This window comes from Anser cygnoides, chromosome 14, assembly GCF_040182565.1.
Source record: "Anser cygnoides isolate HZ-2024a breed goose chromosome 14, Taihu_goose_T2T_genome, whole genome shotgun sequence".
Lineage (NCBI taxonomy): Eukaryota > Metazoa > Chordata > Aves > Anseriformes > Anatidae > Anser > Anser cygnoides.
Window position 1 is genome coordinate 5,317,378 of NC_089886.1, and position 19,132 is coordinate 5,336,509.

Genomic DNA, 19,132 nt, shown 5'->3' on the forward strand with positions numbered 1-19,132 from the left:
CCGTCTCCTCCTTCGCTCCTCGCCCACATGCCTCCCCCCCCCTCGACTTCCTACGGAATCCCCCCAAAACAAACCCTCCCAAAACAACCCCCCCAAAAACAACCCCTCAAAACAAGCCCCCACAAAACAACCTCCCCCAAAAAAAGAAGTACCCCAAAACAAGCCCTCCCAAAAGAACCCCCCCAAAACCAACCCCACAACAAAACCGCCCCCCGTTTCGTGACACACTGCCCCCCCCCAGCCCTCTGCGGACCCCCTGCACAACTCCCCCCACGTCCCGCGGCCCCCTCAGCGGCACCCCGCGGCCTGAGGCTGCGCAGCCGCCGAGTGTGGGCGGCCTCGGCAGGCGGGGCGGCAGCAGGAGGAGGAGGAGGAGGAGAGGGAGGAGGAGGAGAGGGAGGAGGAGGAGGAGGAGGGCCGGCCCGCCCGCAGCCGCCGCCGCCGCCACCGCCGCCATGATGCTTGTTTGCTTTCAATGAGTGTGAGGAGGAGGCGGGGGGGAGCCGCTCTCCCGTCCGGCCCGCGGCAGGAAACAAAGAGCCAGGCAGGCGGCGGAGCGAGGGCGGCGGGGGGACGGGGATGCTGCAGCCACAGGTAGGGAGCGGGGCGGCGGGGCGACGTGCGGCCGCGGCGCCTCGCCTCGAGGGGGGGCTCGTGCTCAAGGGGGACGGGGGGGGGGGGGTTGAGCGGGGCCGCGGGGGTTAATTAATTGTTGGGGGGGGTGATGGGGGAGGGGAGCGGCGTTGTTACGGCGAGAAGGGAAGGGGGGGGTCCCTTAGAGTTTGGGGAGGAAGGGGAGGGGGTGTTTTGTTGGGGGTGGCACGGAGCGGGGAGGGGGCGAGGGGTTGCCCCGGCGGCGGGGGGGGGGGGGGGGTGGGGGGCAGCCCGCGGGGCAGCGCTCGGCGGCCGTGGCGGAGATGATGATGGAGGGAAGGAGGAAGGGAAAGGAGGAAGAGAAGGGGGACGACGACGGCGACAACGACGCCGCCCCCCGAGGGGGGCTCCGCGGCCGCGGAGGGCGCAGGCAGGAGCCGCGGGGCAGGGGCTGGGCGCTGCGCACCCCGCCGAGGGGCAGCCGGGCGGCTTCTCGCCGAAGAGCCCGGCTTCATTTGCATCGGGGAGGCAATTAGGAGAAATTAGTATAATGGCATCTGGAAGCCTTAAGTTCTTTCTTTCTTTATTTTTATTTTTTTTTAATTTTCTTCTCCAACCGGGCGATCGAGTTTAAAATAATTAAACAAAGGCAGAGGGAAATGACATCAATCCGATGATCGTCCAGAGCCCCCATTTTCCTAGCCGGCCTTCCCGGGGCGGCTCCGCGCGGCGGCCCCGGGCCGCGGGGGCTGGCGGCCGCGGGGCGAGGCCTGGCGGGCACCGGGAGGCCGGAGCGGCCCTGCTCGCCTTGGGGAGAAGGGAAATAAACCGGGGGGGAGGCTTCGGGGCCTGATTGCCAGCCCCGGCGGCCAATGCAGGCGAGCGGGAGGCTGGGCTTGCGCTGACATGTGGGGCGGGGGGGGGGGCGCACACATGCGGGGATAAACAGAGGGGATTTGGGACAGGGCCTCCCGCGGGGCCTCCGCGCTCGGCGCGGTGGGGGCTGCGGGCTTCCAGAACTTCCCAGCAGGCGATTATTCGTTCACCGAGCCAGCCGCGGGGTGGGTGGGTTTCAGGGAGGCTCTGGGACGGGTCTGCAGGGGCTGAAATCCCGAGGTGGGCGCACGCTGGAGCGCAGAAGTGGGTCAGTAGGGCTGGATCCCGCGCCGCACCGCTTCTGGGTTACAATTCGTAGAGAACTTTAAGCTCGGGATCAGATAAAGCTCTAGAAAAGTACGTATCTGTGCATCTGCCTCTCCATCTTGATACACACGTATATCGTGAACGCGTTCTTATCAGTAATTTTTCCATGAACGGTAAAAATTCACATGAAGCTTTATTTGCATTTAGTCATACAAAAATACAGTCAGAACAAATACAGTAAAACAGGGTTGGGTTTTGGTGTTGTTGCCTTTTATTTTTTTTCATTCCAGATATCTGTCTCTGTAAACACACAGAAAACTGTACTAGTGAAAATATAACTCCACAGGGAGGTGTTTGCTTTATAAGCAGAGTTGCAGATCTCCATTTTTTTTTTTTCTGGGTCTTATTTTCTTAATCTAGATTTCAGCACAATGGGTAACTAATTCAAAATTCAAGGGATTAAGAAATACCTGTGGTATTTGTCTGGCTTAAATGCGAAGATGTGCAAGTGTTGACTGGTAATTGTGTTGTATCTTGCATTTTTCTTTCATTCTAGAGCAGGTCTCGTAATTGGGAATTTATCAACATTTCCACTGGGGTAATTTTACAGGATTATCCACCCTCTGTTCTTCCTGCTGGTTCATCTGGACTCTGTGGAGTTTGCTGCTAGCAATGAAGCCTTCTGTGGGGGTTTTATTCATGCTATTACTGAAATGGAGCCCTTCGCATTTGGATTAACTCTTTATTCACTTTTCACCTGAATCGCTTGGATCAGTCCATTTATAAAAAGGATACTACCATGCACCCCTTTTCTGTTTGCATTTTGAAGTTGAACTCTGAATACAGTCTTGATGTGTTCAGGCTGGTTACTTTGCTTGAATTTTAGAGGAAGATCTGAAATATAAAGATAGATGAAACTGTAATACTGCATGGGCAGGTAAATACTTCTGATGTTTTATATATGAAGACTTGAAAGCATGTCACAAAGGGCCACAAATTGAATGAGCATGGTACCCGTCAAGGTAAAAATCATTAAGATCAGTCAGTACTAGATATTAGGAAGACTTATTTTCTATGCAAGTGCAATATGCATAATGGAAAACATTCTTTAAAATGGGGTAGAATTCTCCCAGGATTGAGCAAACTGAAAACACTTTACCAACTGACCAACAAAAAATAACTATTTTTAAAAACATGGCAATGTAAATAAAAACGGTCTTGCTAAACTATCACCAAAAAGTGAAGTATTTTTGCTTGTAGTGCAGTGTGTGTTATTGTTTATATTGCCACTATGCCTAGGAGGCTGGGTGGTGAATCCCTCCTTCCAGTTGTGCAGCACCTGCTACAACAGGCAGCCCCTGCTGCAGAGGCTGCAGGCCTCCTGGTTCTGTTTGCTATCAGACTATCGAGGTCTAAAATTATCCCGTTGTTTTCTCATGTAATTTTGGCTGTACGAGTGCATGAGTGCAGCCTGTAACATTACATCCACGGCCCAACTGGGGCCACGTCCAGTGAAGATTATATGCAGGCTGTACCTTTATGAATGAAAATGCCTTTCAGTCTTCATAACTGAAAGAACATACAACAAACGTCACATACAGGTGTTTTTTTTTCTTAGATGAAATATGTAGTATTCAAAGGTAATAACAACATATGATGAACTTAAAAGGTACTATTTGCCTTAAAACCCCATGAAAATAATCTCAACAGACCCTACCTCTAGATTTTAGTCTTAGTTGCATGATACAGAGGTTGGCCTTTGCCCTATTGCATACAATGTATCAAGGTTATTTTTTTTTCAATGTACTAAGAGCTTACGCTATTTTCCATGCAGTTTAAATTTAGACTTCTTCATGGTGTAATTTTGAAGGCTTTATACATAAAGTGCTCAGACTGAGTCACCGCAGGGTTTCATCTGCTTTGTATTCCCCTTCAGCGTTGGTGCTTCACACTTGGAGGTGTGTTTATTGTACAATATCATGCCAGATTATTAGCATTGTATTAAGTCACATAAATCGTTCCTGCATTGAGATGAGGTTGTAGAAGTCCACTCAACAAGGAAGCTTGCATAAGCCTGGGGACTTGCACTCACACTTTCTAATCGAGTGATTTCTGCAGGTGAAGTCTTGAAGCGTACAAATGCTTAGGCAGGCCCCATAGAAAAAGCAGTTTAAATGCTTAACATATCCTTTCGAGCTACTAATTACGCTTCCAAGATGGTGCTTATTTATTTAAAAAAAAAAAAAGTTGGCAACAACTCCATTTTCCCTTTTGTAGGACTGCAACATGAATCCTTTTTTTAATGCCTCAGAGGGCTTTTTTTAGCAAAGGGATCAAGGAGGGGCTAGGAGCAGAAAATGTATACATAGTTGTTTACTTGAGAAATAAAATAGTTGCTGTTAGTGTTCCGGTTTGTACTGTAATGGAGCTCTGAAGGAAGAGGTTTTTTTTGTGGTTCTTTTTTTTATTTTAAACTGGTAAACATGTTAGGTATTTTATGGAGGCTGCCATGTAGATACTGTGATCAGAGCCCTGATACTTTGATGATTTTCTTGTGTCTTATATGTTCCTGGTAGGCAAATTGAGCAGCTTCTTGCCTAAGGCTGTCCTAAAGACTTTGTACCATTTTCTTATAGCAATACCTCCAAAGCCTCCTTGAGCTCTTTGCTGCCTTGTTGAGGAAAGGGGGAAGCTCAGTGCCAGTTTGAAGGCTGGGGCCTTGTAGAACACACTAAAACAATACAAGTGATAGATCATGGTGTTAGGGTACAGCCCCTTGCCATGGTTAGGAGACCATGAAGGGTACCATAACTCAGTGTCCTTCATATTTCAGATGATCCGTGTAGCTTTACTACTCGGGGTGTTTTGGAGTGTATTAATGAGTGAAGTGTGGATCCTGCAAGTTGATCTGGCTTAAATGGAGCCCCACAAAAGTTTCTGTTTATATCAGTTTGCAGGTCAGAGATCAGAAAAAAAAAACTGGCTGTGCTTCACAGACAGATCCTTTCACATGCTTTTTGGAACTCACTGAAACAACACCTGCAAAGACAGGAAGACTCAAAACTAAAATAAAGCAAAGCAAGATTTGCATGTATGCAGTCTGATCTGTATCTCCTGTCAGAACAATGAGCCTGCATCATAAACGGCTGAATAATAAAAAGCATTGAGATGTTTTACGTCAAGCTTTCACCATGAATTCTTGTTCATTCTTGTTTTAAAGTTTTAACAGTTGTCCACCCGACAGAAGAGGGTTGCCTGACAAAGCAAAGGTCCTGTGGACTCAAACAGAGGAATTTCAGTGCTGCCTTAATCACAGTCTGTCTGTAAATAGACGGGTACTTCCAGGGACAAGAGTTTTTAGGAACAAGTGATCTTTGGAAAATAATTAAAACTAGAAAGTAATCTTTGCTGAGGAACATCATGAAAGATCTAATCCTGGAGATTTAAGAACTGATTTTACAATAGCTGCCTGTGCTGGCACAGGTGTTTCCTGTGCAGGGAGCAAGAGATTTGGTAGCCCCGTGGTGTCTTCTGGTATAACCACAGTTCACATAGGAATTAAGAATAGCAGCATGTGAAGACTTTTCTTTCCAGGGGCAGAGCTGGGAAAACTACTACACGGGTTGTTCATTACCTCACATAAGCTGTGTCGGTACAACCAAAGATAGCGCAACTATCTTTGGAAGAGCGCTGAAAACAGACCAGTGACGTGACTAAAGCGTTAATTTTTTAAACCGCCACCACCAAAACCCACCTTCCTAGCTGGGTATCACTGCTGGCTTACAGCATTGGCTCACCAACAGTTGCTCCAACACAACTGAGCAGGGTGATGAAGCAGAATATGGGGTCGGCAGAGGAATCTCGAGTGGTCTTTGCTGTGCAGGAGAGCGGTTGTGAAACAACATTCTCGGGCTTGTTGGTCTCATTCGAAGTAAAGGATCTCTGAGTAGTCTGGTTGCTTCTGTCAGATGGGTAGAGCGTGCATAAATGAATTCTGCAACGTGCTGAACTTTAGTTAATTTAGCAACTAATATTTGCAAGTGTGTTTAAATATCTATTAAGTATTTTTAGGAAGGCAAAGTGCTTTGGAACTAGATATTGAAATATTTTGTCATAGTCATTCAGATCTATAGCAGGAACACTGAAAACGAGCTAATGTCCAAATAAAATAATTAGGTTGTCTCTTACCGTTAAATTCTATTGCAAGGCAAAGATACAGAGTAATGTTATGCATGGCGACTTCATTTTTCACCCGCTAAGTAACAGAAACGTGGAAATTATTCTGCAGATGGAAAAAAGGGAAGTGTGGTAAGGATCCTTATGGTATATCGGCCAGCATATAGAATGGTTTCAGTTGCACAAAGCTAAGAAATTATGCAGTACTTCAAACAAAATAGTTTTCCATGATGAGAAATCATAACTGTCAAATATGATTCTCTGGACACAAGATATGGAATAAGAATTGGTGTTTATTAATGTTTTTGTCTACAGGACCATTCTCACTGTCTTTCTGAAGGTGTTTGTAGGCAAAGCTTTTGAGCTTTGGTCTTAGAATCTGTTTACGTTTTTAAAACTTGAAGCTGAATGTTTTAAGATGGAATTTTTCCATTTAGAGTTGATCTTCTAGGTTCCATCTTATTTGTACAGTATAGAATAATGTAATGAAAGTAAATGCTTAAAGCAATTAGTGAACCTGACTGGTCTTTTAGTGTATTGGCATTTCAGAATACTCTGAAATAGAACATACAAAATCCAAATGTGGTGTAGTGCTCATTAGCTAGCCAAAGTGTTTCTAGGGATACCAGTTAAAGGTCAGTCTTTGCTTTGCAATTTGGTTTTGCACTAATGCTTGTTTTGTATACAGCAGCCTTTTACTATAGGCATAATTATGTATAATTGCTGATAATTAAGAACTATTCTAATCATCTGGACTCTGTGTTACACGGAGAACATTTGGAAATGGTATTTCTAATCCTTAGATGTTGAGCAGGCTAAGGGGTGGGAATTTGAATTATCATGATTCAGATAAAGTGTTATCGTGTAGATCTGTCTAAAAGATGGAGCAGTCAAGGACCTTTGTGCTGAAACATGCCTTTTGTACTCTGAACATTTTAGAGTTCTCTTTTGAACCCAAACTGATCTTTATAGCAACTGAACATGGAAGTGAAAAAATCACTGCTTTGCATTAGTGAAGCTATGGTAAATACATTTTTCACTCCTTGCAAGGTTCAGAGGGTTGCACGTACTCCATTAAAATACTGGGCTGCAGGTTGCTCAGCTGATGGGAAATCACGATGGAGGTAGAGGGGAGGGGTGGCAGGGCTGGGGAGGAGAGGACTGGAAAATGGCAACCTCCCTACCCCTGGCAAGCACCTTGTAACTGGGCAGCTTGCGTTTCCATAAACACGTAGTTAAGGACAAAGAAACCTTTATTACATTCTAAATACCCGAAGGTTAAATTTTAATAACGTGCTCATTTTAAAAATGTGAATTAGCTGATTTTTAGACTTGATGAAACTTAAAACCTGACCCATTTAGGTGCTATAGTCTGATCAGGCCTTCCTAATTTGAAAACAGCAAACATATCCTTTGACTTTATGGCTTAGTTGGTACGAACTGGGATGCTTTGCTTTTTTTCCCCCCCTCCCCTCCTCCTCTTTTTTAAAGGTTTCAGGAGGGTTGTATCTCATTTTAGTCGGCTTCAGTTAGATTAAGGGCTTTGCAGAACTTTTAACTCTGCACAGATTTTGTGAAAGAATATTAAAACATTTGTCAGCTTACAAGTTTTCTGTAGTACCACCTATTTATGCAAAACTAAACTTGATCTGATTAGCCATATTTCAGATATACTCACGTGAGCTAACATATATTGACTTAATCAGTATCTTACATTATTATGTGGTTGTACTGCACGCTCACATACTACTGCATTATTTAAGTCTGCAAAAGAGGAAGGGTGGCTTGTGGTTCTGTATTGGCAGTCAGGTGAAACTCTGCTTTTAGAAGTCCTTAAAATATGATGAAGCAGCATTACTTCCCTGATGAAGCCATTAAATCTTACTGTGCTAACAGCCCCTGACATGTATGCGATCATACCAAGTGAAAGACCTCTTGGAATAAAGCAATTGACTTTGTGTTTTTCTTTTAAGTTTATATTATTCCAACATTAAGCGATACCTTGGATTAAAGGAATCTTGACATTTTCCCCAAATCTCTTGGGGGGTAGTGACTGTTTTAAAGAATCATACTTGTGCTGCTCCCCTATGGTACTCCACTTCTGCCTGTGCAAGCAGCTGTAATGTGCACTGCAGGGAGAGGTAAATTCTCAACTCACAGTATATATTCTGAAGAATTTACCCTTGAGCTAATTTTCCAGTCTGATTTTTTTCCTAGTTTTATATTTTCACTGCTATTATGAAAAAATTGATTGGCTTTTTTCTATTAATGCCAAGAGTGTTTACACTATTCAACAAATAAATAGGTGTTTACACAACAGATGATATTTACCTAAGAGTAGCATACTGGTGGTGGTAGGGATCTGTGTTTTCTTGTAACACTTTTCTTCGTATGTTTCAATAGAGCAATCTTGTTCTCTAGCACTGTGTTAAATGTAAGGTTGCATTTCAATAGATAGACCAGTCCTTAAAATCCTGTTTATTCAGCATCAAAATATTTGTAGCGTTAGTTCTGATCTGCTTTAGTATGGATTACCTCTCCTTTGAAGAAGCTTTAATTCTCAGGAAGTTTATTTTAGGTGTTGGCTTACCCCTGCATTTCTGAACTTTAGTTTATTTGCACAGTTAGGTATTGTAGCAAAATATTAGCAGAAGCAATATTTCTCAGTAGGATGCAAGTCTTCAGTATTATTCCTTATACCTGCTGCTGGTTGGGAAGACCAGAGTCATAGCATATGTTAAGATTTTTAACTAAATCAAACTTTTTAAAATAGGTTTCATTAATACATGTTGAATAAAACAGAAAATAAGACTGGCACAAAATTTCAAAGACTTCGTTGGAACAGTATCAAGTACACAGAAGACAACGTACATTTCTCTAAGTTTTATAGGGCTGTGCAGGCAGACAGGTGGCCATGTCTGTGTCCCAAATAACTTTAGCTGAATGACACTGGGTTTATTTCATGTGACACTTGAGGTTCAGCCAGGATATATTGGGTACTTGTTTGCTTCCTTTCTCCACTACAGTGTCTTGCTATGAGTCCTTTTTTCCCATATTTTTCAGGATTAAGATCATTAACTAGTTTGTGTAAATCCAGTCATTGACTCAACTCATCCCTTCGAATGCTTGAAATTCTGAAGGGCCTGACCTTTACCATAAACCTGTTTTTGTTGTTTTTCAGTAAGAAGACAGATGTTGCACCTTGTCATCCCAGCCAGGGGCAGTGTCCATTTACATAGGGTTGTTGCCTCTACTTCAAGCCGAAATGTAATTAAATTCCCATAGAAATTCATAACTTGCTAAATAAAATGTCAACAGTGAAGGGAACATGAAAGTAATAAGCTTAATTCATCTTGAGAAAACACTTGTTTAAAGAACAGGTAGTGTTACTTTGAGTGGGAACGAGCAAAATAAGCATCCTTGAAAGAACAGGTTATTTGACAAATCTTAAATTTTATCATAAACACAAGTACAACACTATGAAATTAGCTTAAGGACTTTTTTCCAATGTGTAGTAGGTATTTTTAGATGCAAGTCTGTTCTGCATTCTGTTTAAAAAGGATCATTATTCAGAGTTCAAAGCAATGATTTTTGTTCTTCCTAATAAAGCTCAACCATAGATTAACCCTTCAAATGCAGGTTAACATTTTTGTTAGCCTATACATTTCTAGAACTACTACAGTTTTGTTATCTAAGAACCATTGTACTTTGACTTCACTTAGGATTTTAGACTTTGTTCAGTGTTACTATTTAACTAATGAATGGATGAGGGTAGTTGGAAGCAAGATTTTGCTTCCTGCTTTGCGAGAACAGCTTTCAGGTAGGCGTGGCCAAAACCAATTACGTTGTTGTTTTGTTTCAGTCAAATAAACAGCTCTGTTGTGAATCCACAGGTCGGTTACTACTGTAATTCAGGAAGCTGGGCACCCTTAAAAACATTCCTGCTTTTTCCCCCCACCTTTGCTTTTGGCAAGTTTAAGTCTCTTGACTTTCTTCTGCTGATGCAAGCGTGAAGTGGAAATGCAAAGTCCTGGGGAGGAAGGAACTACAGCAGGACCAGCTTAGTTCTGCTTAGCGTGGTGTGAAACCACAAGGCAAGTGGCTGGGGAGGCAAAGAAGATCCCAAATTAACTTTGAAATCAAGATGTACTATTCAGTTTTGGCATCAGATATTTGTGGGGAAAGCCCTTGAAGTCTATTCTCAAGCTTTGGATTACATGAAAGAGCTTAAAGGTCAGAGGCACAAGGCTTCGAAAGAGTGGTCAGATATGATCATCCAGTATTAGAGTTGAGGGGTGTGGGGCAAAAAAAGATAAATATCAACTTCATATTCGCTTCATAAATATCAAAACAGTTCTTTCAGAATAATTGATTGGATCAGATGACATTAAACTCTTATCTGAGCATTAGCTTACGCTGTTTTTAGTGTCTCATGATTTTCAGAAGAGTTCTAGAATTAGAGTTTTCTTTGCCTAGTTTAAAGTTTAGTATGGAAGAAGCTAGTATTTATAGGAAGTTTTCTGTAGATAACATAATGCCTCTATTTATAGTGACATCAATGATATGGAGGCTAGATAGTAATCTTGGCCTACAGGAGTGGTCTAATGCATTTAGTTTTGAAATAGAGTTAATTCATCTGTGGTCTTAAGAGAAATCATTTCAGGATATGAAGAAATGCTGTAGGTTTTTGTTGTTGCTTTAAGTGAAAAAAAGTTTTAATCAAAATAGCTAGGTGAGCAGTATTCTAAGAGTAAGCAGAAAGCTATCTCCCCACAATCTTCCAACTTTGTAAAACTGGCAGAAGAGAAGAACAGGAATAAAATAAACTCTTTTCTGCCCTACCACTCAAGGTAGTTCTCCCAGACTATCATCTCTATTTTAGAGACATTATTTATTGGTACTTTACAGAGTTGTTTGGATCATTAACTACCTTGTATTCTAGCTTTTACATTTCATATTGCTATAACCAAGCAGACTTACCATTCCACAGACCTTCTCAAGGAGCACTCTGAATTTTTTTGCGCTCTTCTTCAGATAACAGAGGAGCTAAAATGACTTGGCCTTTAGGCACCTCCTCCAAATCCTCCTTTTCTAGGCCATTGACTTTTCCCAAGACTGCACTCTTAATGGCACCAGTGCTTTCATTATAAATGCTCTTCAGCAGCAGAGCAGCACCTGCTTAATAGAGCAGCACACCCACTCACACAGTTGCCGGTAATCACACCTTCTCTTTTCCAGGACAGTTTTCTAAACCAGCACCTAGCTTGGCTGTTAATCACCTGACTGCACTCATTACTTTAATCTGGAGAGACAGGCAGCAATTGGTGCAGGTGTAACTCAATCCTGGGGAAATTTAGCTTTGTCTCTAGTGATCTGTTCCTGAGCGAAGCCAAAGCCAATGCTCCATCCTCCTTTTGTCATATTAGCCACTTTGTCAGCTCTTCTTCTGACAGCTTGCCCTCCCTTGACATCACAGTCTTTAGTATTTTTCTTCTCTCTTTCTGATCCTCGCCACCCGTGCACCTCTCCACGAACAGCCTGGTCTGCCTTGGTTCACCATTTCCCCATTCTGCTGTCTTTGGGTACCATCCCTGGAGTCGAAGACTCCAGATCTAATTTCCTATGTCAGATCTTTTATGCTGTTGACACCACCAAGCTGTTTCAGTTCAGCTTCTTTGGGTAAGGAGTGTTAATTCCACGTTAGGATTGAGTGACCTAGGGTAGGAATGGGCAGCTGTCCTCCTCTTAAAGCCCTGCTGTGTTTAAAACTCTTAAATGCAATTGCAATAACGTACTACAAGATAGTAAACAGTTTTATTTGCACTTAAACATACTTCAGTGTCCTCTTCATTCGATTTTTGTAGTCTGGAATGTATTCTGGGCATCTGTGTCATAACTTTGTTTATAAACCTTTTCTCCCTCACTGACTTACTGCATATAACAACAGGGGAATATTCAGTGGTGCTTCCCCCAGTCTGTGTTGGTGCAAGTGAAAATTGCAGATGGTGAAAGCTCTTTTGAAAATGAGATGTGAATTATCATGTTAGTTACGTTATTAAAGCTGCAGTTACCAAAAGCTTTAAGGTTGTTCAGTACCGTTTTGTGCTTCGTGAAATTGCTTTAGTCTGACAAAACTGTATCACTTAATCTAACATTTACCTCACCAGTGAACCAGAGTACCTCAGCAGGCTCTAAATTTTGAATCAGGGAGCTGGGGAAAGATGAAAGTGATTTGTAAAAGAGAGTAATTTCCTTCAACTGCAAGTTTTGATATTTAGTTGAAGGTATCACGTTCATATTTTATGATGACCTGTGAAATGTGACCCACATTTAGCCTTGGTGTCAGCGCCTGAGAGATCTTGAACTCCGCAATGAATAAAGATGCACTAATAGCTGGTAGGGTGATTCCCCTGGCGTTCTGGTGTGGCTGGGATCAGCGATGCCGATCAGCAGCTGGACGCCTGCCGGTGTAGCTGCCCTGCCTCACAGCCAGGAGCGCTCCTTTAGCAAGGAGGCCTCGTGTGCATTTGCTGCTTTTTCTGCTCTTGGCAATCCTCAGCAACACAGAATTGCCCGCTTTGAGTTGCAGCAGTGAGAAAGGGAAAACTGTCAAGAGGAGGAGTGCTAACGAGGGGTAGAGCAGTGACAGGGGTGGACTGGGAGCATGGGGGCACCAGGATCCTGCATTAAAACCTTCAATCCTTACAACTCTTCAGCTGTTCTAGTGCACGTTAACAAAACCCCTTGGAAAAGTATGTCATCCTCTTTTAGTAGGAAGGAGCCATGTACTGCTGGTACCAGCAAGTCTGTTAATTAGTGCATGTGATTGACCGTGCTCTGGGGAGTATCCGTATTGCTGTGCTGAATGAGATTTCTCTCTAGTACTACCTGCTTTAGTTTTGAAAAATTGGAACACGTTTATTAAGTTGGGGAACCACAGGAAGAGAAAATATCAAATGACCAAGGAAGGTAAATGTTTCCTGAAAAAACAGTGCTCTTACGGGGTAATAGTGTTTGTGAAAAACTTACTAATTTATAGGAATTTCAGAAGAGAAGCTGTATGTATTACTTTGCCACGTATTATTGCACTGATTAGATAGTTACTGCAGGGAGAAGTTATGATTTTACCTTCCTTGTGGCTTTCAATCAACTTTTAACTCCTTTAATTGGCTTAGTTGGAAGAAGAAATTATTACACTTCATGATTTTAGCATTCTGGGTACTCGGGTATTGCCATCCTTTAATGAACTCACCCCAGCTGCTATTTATAATCTCATCATTTTTCCCACCATTCACTTCTTAAAGAGGAATTTTCTTGGGCTTGGTAAATCTGATTTTTGATGAGCAGTGGGAGTGGGAAGGGGGGAAGAAGGAGTGTGAATTAGTAGAAGAGCTGTTGTATTGAAGTAAGCATTTGGGGGTCTAAAAACTTTTAATTAAGACACATAATTAGTTATGTTATTTTTGTTTGTTTGTAACATGTAGAGTAAACAATTCCCAGTAAATTCAATACATGAGAAACAAGTCTGGTTGATAGCCTCATCTTGTAAAGGTTATTATTGGTTTACGCTCTGGATAAGTACAACACTTTCTGATGTAGTCAGTTTGTCCAGTGACAGGAAAAAAATTGACTTGATAGCCTTGAAAAATTTGGTAGGTAGCTGTTCTTGGGATTTTAACCAATGGAGTTTTTTCTCTGTTTACTGTTTTTGGGATAGTATTATAATATTGCTATAACATATTTTCTTTGATAATTGCATAATATTGCTTGTAACTTGCTCGTAAATATGGTTTAAGCCAGTATTGTTTAACTTATTTATTGTATATAAATAACTTTATAGCTTGCTGCTTGTGCTCTTCTGTGTGTTTGGATGCATCAGTTTAAGCTGGTGAACTCTTTGCCATAAAAGCGCTTACATCTACATAGAGCTATGCAAAAGCACTTTTCTAATCTGTTATAAAAGCTATTTATATTGGAAGCCTTCTGTAACCTTAAAATATGAAACTAATGTGTAAGTTAATACAACAGTTACTTAAATCAAAATATATTTAAGCTGTTTTCCCTTTTTAACTAAAACCCAAGTGCGATTCTTAATCCTGAGATACAAAAGAGAGGGTTATGGAACAGGCTTTTAGTATCAAGACAGGAATGCCTTATTTTCCTTCCTTCTCTCCGCAGTGTGGCAGTACAAGTATGCTGATGTATAGGAATGCCAGAGGGAGGCTTCTCGTAGGGGAATTTTTGCTCCTTCTCTTTCACGGTCCGCAATTGGATACGATAAAGTGAGAAGAAATTCAGAAATGTTTCTGGTAAAGTTATCAGGAGTGATCTGAAAGAGAGTGAGAAAAATCATCATATCATAGAACGGCTTGGGTTGGCAGGGACCTTAAAGATCCTGCCATGGGCAGGGACACCTCCCACCAGCCCAGGTTGCTCAAACCCCATCCAACCTGGCCTTGAACACCTCCAAGGATGGGACATCCACAGCTTCTCTGGGCAGCCTGTTCAGTGCCTCACCACTCTTATTGTAAAGAATTTCTTCTTAGTATCTGATCTCAATCTCCCCTCTTTTAGTTTAGTATCATTCCCCTTGTCCTATCATCATCTGCCCGTGTAAAAAGTCGATATCTTTTTTTATAAGCCCTTTTAAGTACTGAAATGCAAAAGGCTGCAATAAGGTGTCCCTCAAGCCTTCCCTTCTCCAGGCTGAACATCCACAGCTCTCTCAGCCTTTCTTCATAGGAGGGGTGCTCCAGCCTCTGATCATTCTTGTGGCCTCCTCTGGACCCCTCTAACAAGTCCACATCCTTCTTGTACTGGAGATAAGTGTAATTGTTAAACGCCTAACTGAAGAAACCGGCAGGAATCTCTACCTTAGATGCACTATTTTCAGATTCAAAAGAGTAGGATAAGGTTTGGATTAAAAGGCTTTTGCTTTGCAGACATGAAGAATTGAGGATCCTTTTGAAATTTTCTTTTCTTGGATGCTCTGAATTGTGCGATGGGTTGAGAATTGCAATAAGGTTGGAACTGGTAGATAAGCAAGGTCAGAGACAACTGTTTTCTTCACAGTTTATATGAGGAAGAATTTGGTGGCAAAGGAAACTGCAATACGTTGGGTTGTTTTTAGAAAGATACAGTGAAATACATAATACTCATGAAGGGTGTCAGAACAGAATCTTTATATTGGTTTACAGATTTTGTTAAATTATTGTCAGAGGGTAGAGGGAGGATTGTCATATGTCATTCTGGGAGCATCAGGAATCTGAGCTCATCTATTTTTATAGCAGGCTTTCCCATTCAGTAAAGTTCATAAATGGTCACAAGTTGTCTTTATTTTAAGTTAAGAGATGTATTTGGAGTGAACGTCTGATACGATATATAACTGTGAAATGGAAATTACCTCTTAAATAATTCACAGGGTAAAACATTGTAATTTATTCTTTGTCTTTTCATCTTCACAGGAATGCCCAAGGAAAAGTACGATCCACCTGATCCACGGAGGATGTACACAATTATGTCCTCAGAGGAAGCAGCCAACGGAAAGAAATCACACTGGGCGGAGTTGGAAATAAGTGGTAAGAAACCGGGGAATGATTTTGAGTTACAATCTCATTGCAATTTATGAATAGCCTGTGATGTAGTACAGGCTTGAACAAGAAATCTAGGGAACATGAAAGAACGATAGGAGAGAAGTTGTACGCTCAGTGTGGTACATTCACCTGTGGTAAATTGATACCCTGCTTCCACTGGAAGAAGGAATAAAAAACTGAGGCTTAACTTTTGCTTAACTTTTTGACTCATTAAAGGTCTCCACACATTGCACAGCAGTGTTGTAGGTTATCGCATCCAACAGATTTTCTAATGATGTAAATTTAGGCTGAAACTTTGATTAAATATGGAATTTCTTCAAGAGACTGCAAAAATTGACGTGGTATTTCTAAATGACTGACTGTCTAATAGAGAAATTTGTAGAATACAAGTAGTTCGAACTGAGAAGAGTCTTTCTTTCTGTCCAGATCACTGAATCTGTGTCTTGATTCAAGTGCTACATGCCTTTACATGCGAATAGCATTTCGTACCTGAAGGTTGCAGATGCAGAAACCTAGTTAAATGGTGGTGTTTTTAAAGGCTTTCAAAACCTTTTTCACCTTGGAGAAATTGATGTTGGTACTCTTCTTCCAACGCCATTGGCACAGTTAGGTGACTCGTAAATGAAAAGAGTTCTTCCAAAAAAAAGTCTTGGAGGGAGAAAATGTTTTGAGACCTTCTTCTGATTATATCTCACATTGCTCACATGCAGCAGTGTAAGAATCTTGATTCTATAACACAAATCCATGTTTCCACCCTTCAGTTTATACAAAAATTATACCTTTTTTTAAAATCACTGGCAATAATTTATGCAGCTTTTAGTTGAATAACAGATGGAAATCCATGTTCTTAACCAAGCATTTTAGTCACCCCAAATATAGTACTTCTATCTGTTCTTGGCTGGATTAATGCCACAGAATAAAGACTTTGGGTTTGAAAGATGTTACACAGAAATAAGGGGCAAACTGAAGAAGCATCTTTCATCCCAAATATAACCTGTAATAGAAAAAATGTTTCTTAAACCTCTATGAATTACTGAATGCGTGGTCAGTTAGAATGTCTGTTGTTTTGTATGGGACTTGAGAAAGACAGATGCTCAAAATCTAAGTATGGATTGGGAGAAAAACAATCTAAGCGTCCCTGACGACACTTTACATTCTCATGTACAACGCTGAATTTCTTTGGATCTCTACAATCAATGATTAATGGATTTTTTTATTTTTGTTTCTCCACATTCCTTCCACAGGGAAAGTGAGAAGCTTAAGTTCATCGTTGTGGACACTGACCCATTTGACAGCTTTGCATCTCAGTGACAATTCCTTATCCCGTATTCCTTCAGACATTGCCAAGCTTCACAATCTGGTGTATCTGGACCTGTCCTCTAACAAAATCCGCAGTTTACCAGCAGAGCTCGGAAACATGGTGTCACTCAGGTATATAAGTTTTAGCAGTTGAACAATTTTAACTCCCTGTTATCTTACAGAAACAGCTTGGGTTTTGGCATAATATTGATGTTCTAGTCAACAGAAAGGATAAATAAATATCCCCTTCCTGACTCTTTACCTGTCCCCCTGAATACTTGGTATTGTCTTGGCAGCTTATAGCAGTGCTGGATTTTCTGTGATATTCTGTTCCAATGTATAACAGTTCGTTATGAGCTCCGGAACTGCTCAGTTTGATAACAGTCACCCATTTTATATCTTTGCAAGTCAGGTTTCCTCTCTTATGCGTCTCTTTCCAAACTCTTTTATAAATCTTTATGTGGAGTTCTTCTCTAAGAAATGCTGATGCACAAACAATTGCCTTTATCTCATAGGAAAATAGGAAGAAGGTCCAATTAAACATTCACAGTCATGCTAACTACTATTTTTCCTATTTATTCATCTTTAGTAATTATTTCTAATAATAATAGTTCTTATTCTTTTGGTTTTATAACTACTGCAATTTTTCTAACATCATCTCCTTCCCACATTTGCTCTCATGTAACCGCATTCCTATGCAAATCGAAGAGGGGAAAAAAAATACTATATGCAACTTTTTCCACTCAATTTTACAATGTAAAAATGCACAAAGTTTGCATGGAATGATACCTCAAACATGAATAGTGATGACTATTTACATTATAATTAAGGTTGCAGCTTTTTGCTCTGTAATACACTGTTATGTAAATATGTAAATGACACATAAAGGTAAATATTTACAGGCAACATTCTTTTGCCCTTGACCCAAAAGAAGAGCCTTATCTTTAGTTTTATTAGATGGTTATAAGTAATTGACCTAATTACTTTTAATTTTGAAGATGTTTATGGCCAACTTTCTCAAAACCAGAAAACACTGAGTCTACAAGTAATTTGAATGTTATTGGAAGTAAGGAAGAAAATAGAGAAATGGACTGCCAGGACAGCTTTAATAAAACTGGAAGCAAAGCAAGTTTGTACATAAATATGTCACTGCATTTTATTCTACTTTAGAGAAGTCCACTCTGTTGGAGAGGATTAAACTAGCCAATTAAATTGGTACTAAAAGCTCAAATTCCAAAGTACTTTAAGTCTCAGTCTTGGTGGTTGAGTAAAGGAACTGTACTTTTTAGGATATAATTGGCAGCTCTCTTTTGTAGTGTGTTGTGTAGTTGTTATCAGATGTGAAATAGCTTGTTTTTTTTGCATTTTATTTTTAATGTTTGGCATTACTGCTCCAATCAAAAGCAGTTATTAGTAATTTTCTTCTCTCCTTTATCCATTCTTCAGATAACATGAGCTAGTAATCCTAAATGTACTGGAATATTTTCAAATTAATCTTTTCATTTCATCAGCATTATTTTATTTTCATCAATCTTTCTTTCTAAAATGTTGCTGTAAAATTAATATTCATGACATTGAGTTAGCATAGCACCATAGAGTCATTAGTAGAGTCAAAAGATACTATGCTATCTTCACAACATTTTTCCCAATTTATTCTAACTTTATGAAGTTTCAGTTCTCTTCCAAGTCCTAAACCTCTTCCAAGTAGAGAATGCTAAATCTTGTGAATGTGAAATGTGTAGCCAAGGCCTAGGATCAAACCAGTTTTCTGTTTGTGGTATAAACATAGAATTTGAATCCAGATCTCTAGACATGAAAAGCTAGTGCATTAATCCACTGCACTCTCTCTGTCCTCAGTAATTGCAGCTGATCCATGATTTCTTTTCACTGTGGTGAAAGTGAAGAAAAATCCGTAAGTGCATCCTGTGTGATAGCGCTCTGCAGGTCTCAGTTGTGCTGTAGTTTTATGTTTCAGGCTAGCTCTTACTGCTGACACTTCCCATAAGTTCTGGGAAGTTGTTCAAACTAACGGTAATTCAACACTGGGCATTGCTAATACCCTGAGCCACAGAAATAATTTGTGCTCTCACACGTTAGAATTGATAACAGGTCTTCCAACTCTCACATCTGGAGCTCTGTTTTTGGTCTGTATGGCAAAGCTCACCCAAGACTCATTGCATCTCTGTTTTTGCTGCAGGTACTCAAGAAAGAGGTGTCAGAGAGAGCAGTAAGATTTCTCATCTTTGGGGAAAGAGGAGAAAAACATTCTAACATATTACCTTGAAAAGCTCAGATCTAAAACAGATTCTCTTGATATGCTTGAAAGA

The 19,132-nt window shown here is 41.0% G+C and overlaps 1 protein-coding gene and 1 long non-coding RNA gene across 6 annotated transcripts in view; one reads left to right on the forward strand and one right to left on the reverse strand.

Annotated features, from left to right (window-relative positions):
- The first annotated feature begins 401 nt into the window (after positions 1-401).
- The window catches only part of CNOT6 (CCR4-NOT transcription complex subunit 6), a 32,750-nt gene continuing 14,019 nt past the window's right edge, over positions 402-19,132 (forward strand). For 2 of the 5 annotated variants that reach the window (XM_067005514.1, XM_067005515.1), the window contains exons 1-3: positions 402-594; positions 15,378-15,491; positions 16,751-16,937. In XM_067005514.1, the coding sequence (XP_066861615.1) occupies positions 15,380-15,491; positions 16,751-16,937 (299 nt within the window). In that variant the 5' untranslated portion in view covers positions 402-594; positions 15,378-15,379. Of the gene's footprint in view, positions 595-1,681; positions 1,828-2,538; positions 2,675-13,230; positions 13,319-15,377; positions 15,492-16,750; positions 16,938-19,132 lie in introns of those variants that run through there. The other 3 variants (XM_048057175.2, XM_048057174.2, XM_048057173.2) reach the window with 3 other exon arrangements.
- On the reverse strand, positions 2,493-11,539 carry LOC106032893 (uncharacterized). Its single transcript, XR_001205100.3, has 4 exons — positions 10,894-11,539; positions 5,926-6,019; positions 5,492-5,698; positions 2,493-2,631 (listed from the first exon to the last, which is right to left on the reverse strand). It is a non-coding gene; the product is annotated as an uncharacterized lncRNA (long non-coding RNA).